Source organism: Stegodyphus dumicola, chromosome 1, assembly GCF_044657685.1.
Source record: "Stegodyphus dumicola isolate Sdum_Otavi_A_Nest chromosome 1, ASM4465768v1".
In the NCBI taxonomy this organism is placed as follows: domain Eukaryota; kingdom Metazoa; phylum Arthropoda; class Arachnida; order Araneae; family Eresidae; genus Stegodyphus; species Stegodyphus dumicola.
In genome coordinates this window covers 8,886,480-8,903,836 of record NC_140768.1, presented here as the reverse complement: position 1 = coordinate 8,903,836, position 17,357 = coordinate 8,886,480, and the positions used below count along the sequence as shown (strand labels likewise).

The 17,357-nt window shown below is 29.0% G+C and overlaps 1 protein-coding gene across 2 annotated transcripts in view; it reads right to left on the bottom strand.

Moving 5' to 3' along the window:
* Positions 1 to 448: 448 nt before the first annotated feature.
* The window catches only part of LOC118183978 (protein arginine methyltransferase NDUFAF7, mitochondrial-like), a 48,705-nt gene continuing 31,796 nt past the window's right edge, over positions 449 to 17,357 (bottom strand). For both annotated transcript variants that reach the window (XM_035353608.2, XM_035353607.2), the window contains 3 exons: positions 11,462 to 11,567; positions 4,335 to 4,402; positions 449 to 836 (listed from right to left, as the gene is read on the bottom strand). In XM_035353608.2, the coding sequence (XP_035209499.1) occupies positions 666 to 836; positions 4,335 to 4,402; positions 11,462 to 11,567 (345 nt within the window). In that variant the 3' untranslated portion in view covers positions 449 to 665. The remainder of the gene's footprint in view (positions 837 to 4,334; positions 4,403 to 11,461; positions 11,568 to 17,357) is intronic.

Here is a 17,357-nt window from a genome sequence, read left to right as displayed (position 1 = left end):
ATAAATCCAGATGAGACATCTTTGAATTCTCTAGTTATGACACAATATTCAATGGTATAATTTAAATTTATACAACTCTTCAGTAAAAAACACTCTTCATTCGGGATGTTATTTCTTCTGTCTCTTTCACTGGTATAGGCTTATTTTCTGGAATATGTGATGCATTGCACTGAGTGAAAATCTCAGCAAAATATAATCTGACCTCTAGATATTTCTCCTTGAATACGTAACTTAGCATGAGTTGCAGTTAATGACTCTTGAATGTAACTTGCACGTAACTTAAATTTGCATAAACTTCTCATTTGCATTTAGATCTGAGAAATTATTGTGATAGAAACCAAGTAGACACAGTATAACATGTAACTTAAGAAGTAACTGTAAACAGACAGTATTGTCACAGAGTATATGTAAACTCTTGCCAGTTTAGGAAAAAAATATACCACAGAGAAAAGAATCAAAAAAATATTTATTTTTACATAGTCTATATTCTTTACAAGTGCAATTAATGTTACATCTAAATGGCAACAAAGTCATATGCATTCACCTACAAAATAATATAAAATGATTGCTTTTTGACAGTCTGAATACCTGCTCTGACTAAATATACAAAATAGCACTGATTTAATTATTATCAAAATCTTAACTTTGATATAGCTTTTGTAAGATCATTTTTTTGTAAAACCTGAAGGTGGATCTCTCTGTAAAGTATCAGACATGTCCAAGGGAAACAGACCAAGAAACTTGAACCTTTCACCCATGTGCTCAGGTCCAAGAAGCATGTCATAGCTAAATATTAAATCTTTGTGTATTTCTGGTTTTGCTGCTGATAAAATTTTCTGCAAGAAAAATCAATCAGTTACCATGGCCAAACATATATATTATTCATGAAAATAAAATTTTACAGTATTTGGCTAATATTGTTAAGGAATTACCATGCTGCAATAGTGTTTCGTTATTTAGCCACAATATTTTTTTTTTTTTTTTTTTTTACTCAGAATGATTATGCAGTATTATGATGTCTGGCAAACATAATCAGACAATTATGGCTAGAATTTGATTACAGCCTTTTCACAAGACCTCAAAATGCTGCTTCTATTTTTTCATTTTCATTTACAAAATACAAAACACTGACGTTAGGGCTTCCACCATTATGTTCAATCTATGACTCCAGACCTCTGGGCCCTCCGCATCTGTGCCTTTCATATATATATTTTAATTGGTTTTTTTTAAAACAAAGGCTCTTGTATGTGGCATTTTAATTTCACATGTACTTCAGATTTCTATTTGCATTTTATAAAAATAACAGAGTATAAAATGAGAGTAAATAATACAATACATACTATATTAAAAGTTATTTCTCATTTAAAAAAATCAAAATGCAAATTCTTAAATTTTTTAATGTTCTAATAAATTACTATTAGCTATTTAAAAATAATTTATAACCTTTTTCTGGCAACTCTTTTCTACAGCACAATTTCGATAATCCACAAACCTTATGACCAATATTGGTATTATTGGGCAGATTAGAATTTTATTGATATTTTTTCATTTCTAATCTTTACATTACATCTGCATTATTTGCACATGAATTACAGATTAAATTGTAAAAATAAAAAAATCTATATTTAAATAATTAAAAAATGAAGAATTTGTGTTCATTGCATTGTGGAAAGATGATGGCAGTTAAAACCAACAAATTTTACATGCTAAAGTCCTGAACCCAAACGTGCGTACCTTGAAGTCCCCATTTTGGATTTAGATTTTTTATTTAAACATTTATTTGAAGTTTTCTATGAAATTAATGAATTTTTTCATTAACAAACTCAGCATTTACAATTCCTGTGTTGCCACTTTCCAAAATAAAATAGTTTTATCTTTCAAGTACTAGTGTGATGCTGTGACATGACATATGATTTTTTTTTTTTTTTTTTTAATTTAATCAACAAACTCTGATTTAAAAGCATTGCCTTGCCACTGCGAGAAACACAATGCTTTTATCTTATAAATTAGAGTAGAAATTAGCATTTCTTAGCTCAAATTCAACATAAATTCTACTTATTCCTGGACAGGATCTCAAAATCATAGCCAATAACAAATCACAATTCAACAAAAAGCTCTTCACCTAAGAGTCAACAATGGCTGTAATTTGGCTGTAGATGAGCTGGTATAAGAAACTGCAGTCTTTAGTTTCACTTGCACATAACTAAGATTTGTATCTACACAAATTTCATTTATGTACAAGTTACCAGCTAGGTGGACAAATCATTGCAATGGAAGCTATGAAAAAACTAAGACACTATGCAACTTAACTCACTAACACATTACAATAACCACCACAGTTGGTCATTAATGATGCAGGTTACAGGCCTAAGCAGATTTTGCCAAAATTTGCTACATATTTGTAATTTAAAATAACTTCCACAAGATTCATATGACTGAAATATAAAAATATATTTAAATATATCTCCCTTTTGGAAAATTAACTATTTTTATTTTTTTTTTATTAAAAGTAACAAAACAAGATGACTATTAAAAATAAATCAAAATTATATGACAAAACCAAAATTTTTAAAGGGGAAGACTAGCAACATATTTCACAGCATAAGAGATATCAAAAATAAATCATAATTACACAACAAAATTCCTAAAAGGGAGGCTACTTAGACATTAATTAATGTAAGGGGAATACATACAAATTATTGTTAAGTAGATATGAAAAATACACTTTAATATTTATGAAAAATATTGGTATTTCTTTATTAAAGTGGCCATTATGTTTGGTTGATAAAATCGGCACACTTAATTATCTGATCAGGAATGTGCAGAATCTAAATGTCACCCAAAAATATGTTTTTGTAACCCCCCTTTTTATACTGTACTCACAGGTTTTGCAATCTTAATTTGAAAATGCTTGACTCATTAAATTTCTTTTTAACTCCAAAAATCTTTGTACTAAAAAACACAGACTAAACAAATAGAATTTAATAAAACACTAAATTAAAAGTATTATCAAACTGAATTTGAAATTCCTGTACTTAGCAATATTTCTGATCTCATCAATAAATTAAATATATATAAATTGTGTAAAACAAATGCAATATAAAAGCTATTGAACTAGACAAATATAATATTCAATAAAATGCTAGGTAAATTTTATTTCTTATGAGCTAATTGTATACTGTACAAATTATCATCTTAATCATCCTACATATGTTACATATTCTAAATTTAATATTACACACAGTTATTTGGAATAATTTCAATCTGAAAAAATCTGATAAAAATATTAATTAAAAGAAAAATCGGGAAGCTTTCAGATGTTATTATTATTATTATTATTATTTACATTTACGTTATACCTTTTGAAAACATTTGAGCTAATGTCCCTTTAGACTAAAAATATTTAAAAAGAGCATATCTTTAGAATTTCTGATAGACAAGTGTCACAAACTGGAGATAAAAATGTTTTATTCTGTACAGTGTTGTCTCTGCTCACTTTCAAATCATTAAGGTTTTTATTCAAAAATTCATTAAAGTTTTACAAAGTATGAAATAGATAATAAAACAAATTCAAAATTTGGGCTTCCAGGTGTAGGAATAAATTATTTAAAACTGGATGGCTCCAGGTACCGCTGTTTTTTCATAGTGTGAGAAACATACCTACATTTATGCAGATTATTCATCATTTAATTTTTTTTAAATATAATACAGGGCAATAATATTTGGTGGCAACAATTTGAAAAGTGATTCAATGCAAAATTCCATTTTGAGACTAACAGCCCTTGGGATAAAAATTTAAAATGCTGCCTTGGGATAAAAATTTAAAATTTAATTTCTCATACATAAAAGAGAAATTAAAAGATGTTTTTTAAAAACTGATGAGTAAAAGAGTTCAATGGTTTTAATATAACCATTAAATATAAAGTTTTATTTCATGTCTTTATAAAATTTAAATAGATGTGGATGATGGTTCGGTAAAAACCATCGAAACTAGTCCTGTGAAAATTTGAAAATATAATAACGATTTTTATTGTTTGACTTCTAAATTAATATTTGTCCGGCATTGTACCTTAATTAAACTACTCTAAATTATTCAAAGATAATTAAGATAATTACATTATAAATTCTTGTTCCTTTCCCCCAAAAAGGTTTGGATTTTAGTTAGATAACTTTCTTTTCTAAAATTGTGATTTTTGTATATTGTTTTAATTGTATATTACCATGATTTCAATCTCAGATTTCTGACAATATTCAACTGATACACAGCAGTTTTTTAAAACTCTATATTTGTCAACACTATTTTATATTAAAGAGTACACTAACTGAAGTTTTACCTCAAATTTTGTCTTTATATCCATATTTGTAAGGAATTCTTGTTGTGTTACTGGACCATATGTTAAAGCTGAAAATATACATTTATTAGTATTTTCTCACAAAACTACCAAATGATTATATACATGCAGTGTACTATGGCATTTTGTATGCAATATCTAGTGTTATACGTGAAACACACGTGTCTGTCAAATGACCTGCTCATTAGCAACACATTGCAGATTATGATTACAGACAATCTGCATGACATAGTCAAGAACATTCAGGATTATGTGCTCACTTTCCTCCCTGATTTATTCCTTCAGCTCATTCACATTCCCCCATTCTGCTTGAATACACCTTATCCTTTAAGTGCCCTCAAAGGAAAAAGTCTGGAACACTTAGGTTAGAGCATCTGGTGAGCCATTAAATGTCAATGCATTGAAGGAGCCTTCAGCCATCACCCATCCATGTAGTGTAGCTAACTCTCCATTAAAAAAAATTCTGAAAGTATATATTTGGCAGACATTGTATTTCACAAATAACTGTAGCAAATGCACACAAAGCACAGCTGTCAAACGTACATGACATGTTTGTCAAGTCAGCAGAAAAGAGAATTTCAAATCAAAGATAATATAAAATTCTTGGAATTCTGTTGTCTCTGGGTCTGAATGTAACATTTTCATAATGGGTTCCAAATGCTCTGCATAAAAATATTACTACAACAATAAGGATCACAAAATTTATACAAGTGAAATAAAGCACTTATCATAGAGAAAACTGAGATTCTCTAAAAACCAGCAAGTGAAGTCTCCTTTTAGGCATTTCTAGATATTCAATGAAATATATATATATATGCATATAGATTAAGAAGAGAAAAAATTAAGATTATCCTATCTAAGGAAAATGGCGTAGGGGGAATATTTAAAGGTCTCAAAAGTAAAAATGGTTGACAGCTCTATTTTACTGGATGCAAATATGGTAAAAACTTTGGAGAAAACCTCAAACTTAATGAAGCAATGAAAAATTAATACGTGAAAAACTAAATAAACAGATTAAATATATATATGGTAAATATGTGTGGCTGCTTGCTTTGTCTTGATGCAGTTCTACACATTGATGGCAATGTGGGGAAAGAGAAGATAATTCATATATGAAAATTATGTATAAAATATATACCTGATAATATATGGAATTGATGTTAACATTTTTTTCCATTCTCTTTATTTTTAATTTGTAGTTATATGAAAAACTGGAAACAATGATAACTCTCTTTAAAAAAAATTCCTTTAGATTCTTTGACCCATGTTTTAAGAATTTTTTCTCCTCTTTTATTATAATAAATGGATCACGTTTAATTGCAGTTACTTAAATACACCCAAGATTCCTCTACTGTTACATTTTTCCAATGTTGTCCGGGTTAATGTTTCTCATAAAAAATTCCACTGCATTCACCGATATGCTGTGAAGAAAGACAATGCACATTATGTTTTTTTTGCCATTGATTGAAATTAATATTTAATCACTTTGTTTACAGTTGGCGCCAAGTATTTTAATGATTTTTCGACTGTCCTTTGATTTGGCAGATTTGCTTTTAACATTAAAGATCAGTACTATTCCGTTTTGAGGACCGTAAAAAAATTGCAGCGAAATTGTATGCGCAAAAGTGCCAAATCTAGCAAACGCACCCATTTAACAGCGTGCCAAATCTAGCGTATGCGCTGATTTCAAATTGCATAATTTTAAACAGTTCTATATTTCTTAAGACGACATTGAAATACTAGTTGAATTTTTAAATCCTCTTCTGATATCCTATGGATTTAGTTTGGAAACTGTCCATCACGAAAAGTCTGCAATAGAATTTTTTCAAAGAAAAGGTATCATTCATTATAGAAAATTATGTTTGTACAACTAACGAGATGAAATTATGCTTTAATGATAACTCGGTAACGAAAAAGAGATGCAGGAATCCATTCAGCCTTTTTTTTTTTAATATAAATTATAATAATGATCTGAAACAGTTATTTACTCTTATGTTTCCATTCAGTTATGTTTAACTTTTTTATATAAATTATAATAATAAAAAAGTATTACATGAAATTAACCTTTCATTTATTTAAACAATCTTGAATAGCTATTTACTATTATACTTCCTTTCTTGCGTTAGGGTTGCCGGAATTATTTTTGGCAGCACTGGCATCAACAATAGTTAGGCGATTTTTTAGGGTCCTCAAAACGGAATAGTACCTAAAGATCTTACCTTTGCAACATTCAAAATATTCTACTTTTTCCTTGGATATGTATTTGGAAAAATTTTTCAACTTGAAACCAAACTTTGACCTTTTGCCCCCTTTCTTGTTGACAATATTACCTTTATAGCTTTAGACATTAAAAAAATATGGCTTTCACATCATTTTTTAATAACTAGATATAAACAAATTTCTTCGGAAAGAGCACAAACTTATCCTTCCTCCATTGCATCTTTAAAAGTGTCATTTTACATCGAAAAAAAACTGTCAAGTAGTAGATAATTTATACTTTCCAAAATATAGCTGTAGTTAAACATTTTTTCCAAGCAGACATTTTTCTTTTAATAGCAAAACAAAATCGCCTACAAAATGTGCGAACGAACAGCCTTTATATTATTCAAATTTTTGAAATTCTTCTAGAAATAAATTCATAAAAGCAGCTTGCCATGCAAAATTATGGTCTACTCCCTAACAAAATGCTACAATTTCATATGATCATCTACTTTTTTTTTTTTTTTTTTTTGCATTAATTGCAATTTCCATTATTTCATTTTTTTGGGGGAAGGGGGTTAGAAGAGCATTGCAAGAATTAAAACATTGAAATGGAGACATCATACCATATGGAAACCTCCAAATTTTAAATGGCATCTTACTACATAACTATCCACCTTTCTCAGGCATGCCATCAATCACTTACAACTATACAACTTTTTTTCAGACATGCCATCATGTTCAGATATTAAATTAATGGGGAATTTTCCAAATCAATAAGAATATCCAGAAATATTACCTGTGGGTTTAAATTTTAAACTTGCTCAGCTTTCTAACAACAAAGGCTGAAATTCTTGACATACTGTGCATCTGGGTCTGATGCAGCCTTGGCTGTCATTTTGCCAAAATATTTAGACTCCTTTAATGGGAATGTTGCCTAAAAGTTACAATAATTAACAGTTTGGCAATTCCGAAAATTGTAAGCTAATTGTTTTCTTTGCTTATGATGCTTTTTTTGACTAGTTAATCTCATAATTTTATAGGATAATTAAAAAAAAAAGAAAGAAAAAGATATGAATTCTGAGATTAACTTAATTTCTCTCGCTTTCTTCAGAATTATGTGAAATGGGAAGCAGAAAGTATGGCTTGGGCTCTCAGGTCATATATTTCAGTCGCTTTTAAAGAGAGTGTGGTCTTGGAAATAGATATCAGCTTAAAAGACATTGAAAAATTTTTAGAAGAGAGGGTACTCAAAAAAATTAATTAATGCTACTTTAAGTTACATTGCCACATTTGGATTACTGATTTGTAAGCATCAGCCATACATTTATGTTCCAGTTCTGATTTAATAAAAAGGTTTGTTTTAAAACATTCTTAAGACTTTAGAGTTCTTTTCAGAAGAAGCAATAATTCGCTTGAGGTCTAATAGGAGTTTGGACTTTGTTTATGCTAGCAAAGAAGACTCAACTCTATAAGTGAAAGAATTAGTTACAGTGAATTATAACTTTTATAATTTGAGTTGTGAAATAACCCATTTGTTCTTGCTAAAATAACTTGACATATTCAAAAAAGTCGAGTCAATAGAGGAATATTTGTGGATTTCTTAAATAAAGCTGCTGTCTATTGCGGTCTGAATGCAATTTCATTAAATAATGGAGTCATTGTTATATTTTACATCTATTTTTATATACATAATCAGATTATTATAATTTAGGAAATAATTATCAAAATGTAGGGTTACTCTTGTAACTGAAGCTATGGTTAAAATCCTATAGACCAGTGATGGCTAACCTTTTTGGAGCCACGTGCCCAAAATCTCTTTGATTAAATCCCCATCGGACAGCAGTTTACCATGTTTGCGAGGCACAGTGAAATTTGAAAGCTGGCCATTGTCAGATGGTTTGTTTTAGAAAGGTAATTGCAAAAACCAACTTTCTGGTAATTACAATTCCTCAATTTCCCTTCAGTAAACAGCTTCATCAAATTTGGCAACAATCTTATGGTTGGCGTTAAAGTGTTGTCTGACCCTGCATGTGTAAAACACAACACTTTTTCTGCACAGAATGCATAATGCTTTCCTATTATGTTCAATAACTTCAAATGATTCTGTCCAGGTCTCTTGAAATGATCTTCCACTATCAATACTGAACGGTGCCTTTTTTGCTGGAGTCATTTGTGAGGTTTCAAGACCTGGTGCATACACAGTCTAATTAACAATGAGAGTATTAAAACTCACCGGCAGTTTGCAATAAATTTGAATTCGTTTAAAAAACATTAGCTGCTTCAACTTTGGCGTATTCTCTGCCATGTAACAAGTAATATGATTGGCCCAAACAATTGAAAAGTCATAAATTGGGTCAATAAATATGTATATCATTTCTATGGTGATATATGAAAATCTTATATCTAGCTTACCCTATGCCAGTGGAATTATGGGATAAGTAAGTAAGTGAAAGGTTCAGGAACAGACTAAAACACTTATTTAAATTACATAGTATCATTTTATTGTGATTATTGATTAAGGAAGTAATATTTTAGTCATGTGTTGGCTGATGAGGCTCCGCATGCCAACTGTGGCACACATGCCATAGGTTCGCCATCACTGCTATACACACTACAAGACAGATAATGAGTTACTGCTACATCTTAAATACTCACAAAATACTGAAAAAGGTTTAAAATAACCTTTTTATTGAAATTTTAAATTGAATATGAAGGCATAACTTGTGCTTGCAGAAGAAATTACCACTTGCGGCTATTTAGTTTAACAATGACAGATTATTAAACTCAAACAATGATAACATAGTGTAAGACTACCTATGCAACAGAATAAGCTAGCTTAAAAGGTATTTTACTGGAATTCAGTTTCACTCGTCAGCTAGTGTGATTGCTAAAGCTGGAATATTAATTTGAAACAGAGTTGGATAAGAATAGTATTAGGGAGACACAAGTATAAGAAGCTATCTGAAATAAAGACTCAAAACCCTCAACTTAAAGACACTGAAAGATAATAATTAACTAGCTAATTAGTGTAAGATACCTTATAAAAATATGAAGCTTATAATACTTGTTTGCATTTTAATAGTTTGAAATAAAAGAATTTTTCTTCATCATATGAAATGGTATCAGCCAGTAGCATCATTCTATTTTATGTACCAGTTATGTATCATTGAAATTAATCAAAATATTTTCCCTTTTTTTCAATTCAGCATATTTTTCACATGTAATACCCGAAAAAAAACTTTAACATTTATTAAACTTTAACATTAAAAATTATAATACATATTAAAAACATGAAAAATAAAGATTCTTAAACAAAAGTAACACAAAATGTCATAAAATTTTGTGTTACATGTTTAAAATGTTTCCAATCTTTAAATAAATACTTGAATTTTAATTTTTGAATTGAATTTTAATTTTTAAATAAATTCAATTTAAAGCAAATTTCTACTTTTAAAACTGCAGAATATGTTTCAGCATTTTTTTAATGGCAATTTTTTTTTTTAATGTGTGTGCTATTGTCTGAAAAATTAATAAAAATATTAAATAAAAATTAATTATTTTTATTAATTTCTTTTCAAAAAGAAAAGAAAAGGAACATACACAAAAGCTTACAATTCATATGCTACTACAAATTTTGATCACAACTATTATATTTTATTTTGGATGCAGAACTTGCTCGACAAAATTGAAATGGGTCATCTAATTATTCAAATTTAGAGTTCGAAGGTAGTTTGAGAAATTTAGGCATTTTATTTAATAAAAATTTAGGTTCAAAGGTAGTTTAAGGATGAAAATCTCAGCCTTCAAGATGATGTCTACTCTAGATGACCATTCTGTGACTAAACAAAGACCTATTTAGAAGCTATCTCTGAAAATCCCCATTATACAATTCAGAAACTACCAGCCAGACTAAATATTCTGAAAAGTACATTATGAAATCATTTGAAAAAGATTGGGTCAGTATACAATGTATGGGCAACCGAAAGTTTAATATAGCAGAACAGCTTGCTCAAATTTCAGTACGTTATTCTTTGCTAAATGAAACAAAAAGCTCTTTTTTTGTAAATGGCTCATAACTGAAGATGAGAAGAGGATAACAGTGTTACTTGAAAAATATCATGGAGTAAGCCAAATAAACCTCCTTTGGTAACATCAAGTGAGAAAACTGCATCTATAAAAAAAAGTAATGCTTTGTGTAAGGTAAGACTACAAAGAAACTGTGCATTATGATTGTTACCACCAAATCAGACAATAAATTAGGAAAAATACATTTTTCAAATTGCAGATTTAAAATCAGAAACCAAAGCAAAATGCCCAGAACTGACCAATCGTTGATATGTCATCTTCATTATGACAATGGTTGGTCCCACATTTCAATGAATATCAGATAGGATTAACAAATGGAATGTTCTATTTCACTGCCCATATTACCTAGATCTTGCTTCCTCAGATTTTTATCGCTTCAGGTCATTTCAAAATTTCCTTAATGGCTTGAAAATCACTTTTTGGAGACTGCCACATGGGACCTTGATAACTTCCATACAAATACCCAATGCCTTTTTTAAACAAGGAATTTTCCAGCTGCTGAAGAGATCATAAAAAGTCATAGAACAAAACGGTGCTCATGTGATTCAATGAAATTTTCTTATGCTTTTGTACTGCTTCATTTGCATTTATTATTAAAAACTGAAAAATTTCTCAGATGATCAAATAAAATAACTTTTCAAGTCATTAATTTAATAATTTAATGCTGCATTTAGCAATACACTTTTACAGTGCCAAGGATAAACAAATGATTTTTATTAACGACTTTTTATTTATGAATACAATTTTAATGCAAAGTGAAACTACTTCTTCAAGGTGTTAATTTTTTTTTCTTCATTATTTTAAGATATAAAATTATTTACCTTTTCCCTGAACCATCTTTTTTAAATATGAAAAATCTACATCAGCTGTTAGATCTGCAGTTCCAGGTTCACTCAAGGGATCGTGCAATTCATGTCTTCTAAAGGCCTGTTAAAGGAATGAAAGAAGATTTAAATCTGTTTTCCAAGTCTTGAACTTTGGCATATATATACAAAATGGTCCAGAAATACGAATATATTCAAAACTAATTGAAAAAAAAAATCAAGCTGAATAATTATTCACTAAGAAGGTATGCAATATCCAGTACAAGGAAACCACTCTTTTATTTATTAATTATGATATTATGGAAACTTCCAGCTCAGCTCCTTACTTCTTACTTTATGATTTTAGTAGTGGCATCATCCTGTGGTTTAATTCAGTGGTCCAGAAAATATGACACGGCAGATATTTTGTAACCACGAGTTAAAAACACTGTTATAGGTTTTAAATTTACAAACTATCTTCTGTATTTTATTAAACAGAAATCAGGGTTCATAGCCACATTTCATTTTAGTTAAAAAAATAAGCACCTATAAGCACTTTTCAAGCACATTTTAAGAAAAAAAAATAAGCACCTGTCTAATTACATTATACACAACTGCATAACCTTAAAAGAAAAATTAGACTTGCAATTCAAAATATGACCAATGCAATATTTATTAAAAGAATAAGCATTACCTCAACCATGAAAAACAATTAACTTTTTTTTTTTAAATTTTAAATGACAGTTCAATTTACAGAATTCGTTTACAATGACAGAAAAACTATGCAGAACTAAACTATATTACAAGATTTAATGATGAAATTTCAGTTCAAAATATAGAAAATAAATAATAATAAGCCATATTAATTGTATTTGCTTGGCACCTAATAATAAATACAATTTATTTTTCCTCTTATATTAATATTTAAAGAATTTAACTTTAATCAAAATTCTGAAAATTTTTCTAAATTTTCATTGCATAACTGTTTTTCCTTAACATATATTCCAAGCAAAGTAATTTAAGTAAAAAATAGGAACATTTCTGAAATCAGGAGAGGGGAAATTGCTTCATGCAGTCATCCTTTAACAGTAAAAGCTTAACTAACCTGCATACTCGGAAATTGCCAAATATTCCGTATAGTCGAGCGTAACTGGAAAAAGAGGAGGAGGGGAGATAGTAGCCGTTTTTTAGATTGCTCGGCTAAATAAATGATTTTGACATTCCGATATGTGCTTCATATAAAAGTAGACCAACAAAACTGAGAAATATTCTGCTTAGAAAGAACAGTAAAACTCTTTTAAGTGTTCATAAATAAATCTCAGACTGAACATCAAAATTAATTATCTCTGCAAAATACCGCAAACATTATTGTGCAATACGTGCGGCGTAATATTACGCAATCGGAATCAACAGCTGCTGGTATTCGGACAATAAAGAACTAAATAAAGGAAAAGAAAGAGACTTACTAATCTGGGGTGTTTTTGATTCTAATTTTGAACAGACCGTTAAATTTCCGGAATAGAATCATTCTTCGCTTGGGTTGGGTAGATCGCAAAACTTTTAGTCCTATTCAATCCAGATTGGACAGTAACAACAACAAAAAAAAAAGTCCATTGCTTCAGTATTAGAGATTTTGCGGAGAAAGGGGAGAACCTCCCAACCTCCGTACTGTATAATGTATTGGAAAAAAAAATATTCTGACTATTTGATTACTTTCATTTTATTTAAGTCATTCCGAATATTATTCCTTAGAAAGCTAATCTGTGTAGAAATAAACCCATTTTTGGAAGTTTATCTACACTTCAGTAGCTACTGCAACTAGTATATTGTAAATATTCATACATATGCTCACAATATAAGCATAACGATCATAATAAACACGAATATGAACTGACCACGCAGAACGAGAATGTAAATTATTAAAATCTTGATAGAAATTCAAACATGTGTAGTATTTGGGTGGGAGGAAAAGAATACCAAATGTACCCGAATTTCTACGGTTTTCGCAATTCTTTGACCAATAGAACGACGTAAACCTGTCTGTACTCTCGTGCGTACCATAGGTTACGTTAATGCAGAGAAAGGGGGAAAAGCTATTTCCGGGAGTATGATTCACCATCTGACGTTCCATGTAAGGAAGAAAAGTTGTTTATTTAGTTTCGGCTTTGGTACGGGGGGAAATAGCGCGTTCATTAAAAAAAGCACTAAAAGCAAAAAATAAGCACTAAAAAAAAAAAAAAAAAAAGGGCTTTAAAGAAAAAGTAAGCACTTATAAGGGCCTTTATATTTTATTTTCAAATATAAGGACTTATAAGCACTTGTAAGGATCGCTACGAACCCTGAGAAATACCATAGGCATTTGAAGTTACCCTTCGTAATGAGCGGCCATGATCCATGAAAATTAATTTAAAATTACACACAAATACAGTGCTTAAAAATGAAATTTACATTATATTAAAATTATTCACACAACATTTAAAGTTATTTGAGCTCCCCTTCAAAGCAGGTACAGTTAAAATGGTCTTAGGTTTAACTAATTGCTCAGTTGAGAAAATGACTCAATATCAACATGACGTATATAAGGGAAGTATTGTACTAAAAGATTTTAATGTTTGCTTCTGAGACCTGACAATTTAAAATGCCTTATAGAAACTCTGAATCACGATACATGAATCTCAATATTATGATATAAGAGAAGCTAGTTGCACTCAAGCAGTATGCTCAAGCACAAGTGTTATTGAAAACATAATGGTATGCTAAATTTTGGCATTCAAAAGTCATCTGAAAGAAATATCTTAAAATAACAATTACTACCAAACCAATTATTGACTTTCCCTCTTTTTACTACTAAAAGATAGGCTTTAGTCAAACAATAATTTACTATGGGAAATAAGAAACAGGTTGAATACTTTTTGAACACGGCAATTTAAAAATTGAGTAATTTTATACCAAATGTTAAAAAAACTACATCAAGCACAGTCATTACATTAATTAAGATCAAACTTTTGTGAAATATATAGTTTTGATTCTGAAAATATATATATATATATTTATAAAATTAAAAATAATAAAAGATAAATCTAAATTCTTTTTTTTTTTTCAAAATTTGTATTCAAGTCTAATTGTTATGCAATTATTTGTATTATACTTATGTTATAATCCCTGGTTTAGATAAAAGTGCTCTGTAAAGTTTCTACCTAGAAAAAAAAAAAAAAAAAAAAAAAAGGGGGGGCATCCCAATTACTTAATTGAGATACTGTGAATATACATTGAAAATTCCAGTACTTGAACTTCAGTTAGAATGTTTCTCCAGCTAGAAATTCGAAGGTATAAGCAAATATTGAAACATAATTCAAAACTGATACTGATTGAAAGCCAAATTTTTAATATTCGTTTCTTGAGGGATGTGTTCCTTCAATTTTGGCTTACAGAAACAGAATAGAAATATGACTACATACACTGATTAACCACTTTTTCCTTAAATATGTATATCATATGCTCAATGTACCTATACCACAGTTTCTAACTAAGCACTTAACATTATAAATTAAACTTGAGTTTGAAGGCTTTAATCATATATCTTCATTTAGTAAAAAATAAATTCTATTTTAACCCTCTTACAAAGAATATTTCAAGTAGCTAGCTTTCCCTCTTATTATTAGAGATAATTTAAAAAGTTTGTTTGTTAGATGCTTTCTACTATTTAAGCACATTTTAACTCAACTATCGCTCCCCGAATTTTACTTTAAGCTTAATTCACAGTTAAAATGTCTAGGAAATGAAAAGCATTCTATCTAAAAGATACAACTAAGTGACTTAATACAAATAGAAAAATATTAAATACAAATGATGAAAATACACAATTTACAGAAATACAACTGTAAAAAAAATGAACATTATTTTTTCAACATTGAAAGCAAACGTTTCTGAAAGAAATAAATTTGAAGGAAGAACGTCAGTTTGCAGAAAATTGCAACAAAACAATTGCGTTTTTGATCAGAAATAGCTGGAAGTTTAAATCATATTTGCTGAGGTTTCTCACTCAATACATTGAGCCAAATATTCCAGCGAATGGGCCTATATGCCAGTGAAAAAGATAGCAGAAATAATATTGCAAAGGGCCACTGTTTTTTCACTGAAGGGCTGTACGAGTTTAAATTATGCCATTGAACATATCATAAGTGGAGAAACAAAGATGTCTCAGCTGAATTTATTGAAGACTCGTGAATTTATTCAAAAAAGAATATGGATATCAGCTAAAACTGTTTTCAGTGTTGATTAAGCTACTTTTTTTCTTTCATATTATGCTTTCAAAAGACGAGGCTTCTAAATGTTACTCTCATCAATTACCAATGAAATGGAGAGCGACATTTACTAATTAGAATGCAATAGGAAACAAGCTGTTTCAAACATTTGGTATAGAGCAAATAAAAAAGGGAGGATGATTGTGTATCCTGGGGCAAATAAGCAACAACGAAAAAAATTTGAGGCATTAATTAAATAAAATAGGTATTTATCTACATAAAATTTTTCTTTTTTATGTATGTCAATTTAGTAATTGATTTTTGCAATTGAAAAAATGAAAAATTTAAACTTACAACGGCACAGTGATAAAACAGTGGAAAATTGTACGTATGTATATCATTCTAAATTAAAGTGCAAATAATATGGTTTTCTCATTTATATATCTTTTTTGAATGGTCCATTGAAAGATGTATTAACCATGCTTTATGGTATTTTCTCTTTTAATGAAGAATGCAGTTTTCAAAGACATGATGAACGCTGACTGACAAAGTATTCTTCTAACAAAAATGATATTCAAATAAAGAAAATCAAATAAAAAAATTATATGAATAAACAGGCTTTCAGTATGCAATATGAATGAATAAATAGGAATTTTTAAATTAACTATTTGAAGATCTATAATTCAACCATGCAACTCATGTAATTAAAATAAAATCAAAAAATAAAATAAATTCTAAAAATAACAATTGTGATAAAAATATAATATAAAGTAAAAAGATACACAAGAAAGAAAAAAATGAGGTTGCCATAAATTGAGAAGTTCACCATGTGAATAATTCTTGGCGCAAAGTAAAAAATGTGCAACAAGGTGAATTTCTGAATTACTGAATAAATTTCACAACAAATCTTACAAAATTTAGTTTTTAAACATAATTTTAGTCACAGAATCGAAATATGGTAAACAAAAATGACATGTCATTTCAGAAAAATCGATTTTGTACTTAAATACATATGTAAATCTAATATATATATATAAAGCTATACATAAATCTAACATTTATCCTAAGTCACGTTTTCAAGACATGGAAAAGGCATGTTGAATTTCATCAAATGGCCGAGTAGCGTTGAGAGATACAGAGCTACCCTTCCCTTTTTTTTTTTTTTTTTTGACTAGGTGTACATAGTATTTGTGTAGATAAACTAATGTACCTTATATTCAAGTAAACAAAATTAAATTCAAACAGTAACTGACTAAACATTGCTTGAATCTTCACACAAAAATCTACAAATGTCTGTAGTAGATTAAGAAAACTAAACTAGGATCAAATGAAATTTAACAAGAAAAATTTAATAAGCCAAATATCAATAAAATATAATAAAAATACAGTTCAAATGAAATACAATTTAATAATAAAATTGTTTTTGAAATCCTTAGAGGTGGGGGAATGGAATTCATCTAATTTAAGTTGAAAAACTTTTAATTAGTAATGGCTAAAAGTAAAAGTTCAGTAATCTACTGGGAGATCGGGAAATGTGAAGTAAAACTGGGAGTCTCTCTGTAAAATTGGCCGAGTTGGTAGCTATGGATACTTAAAAATTATTTCTAATAAAGACACTGAATTTATTAGTCACATTTTATTTTAAAAAAAAAAAAAAAAAACTTTTGTAT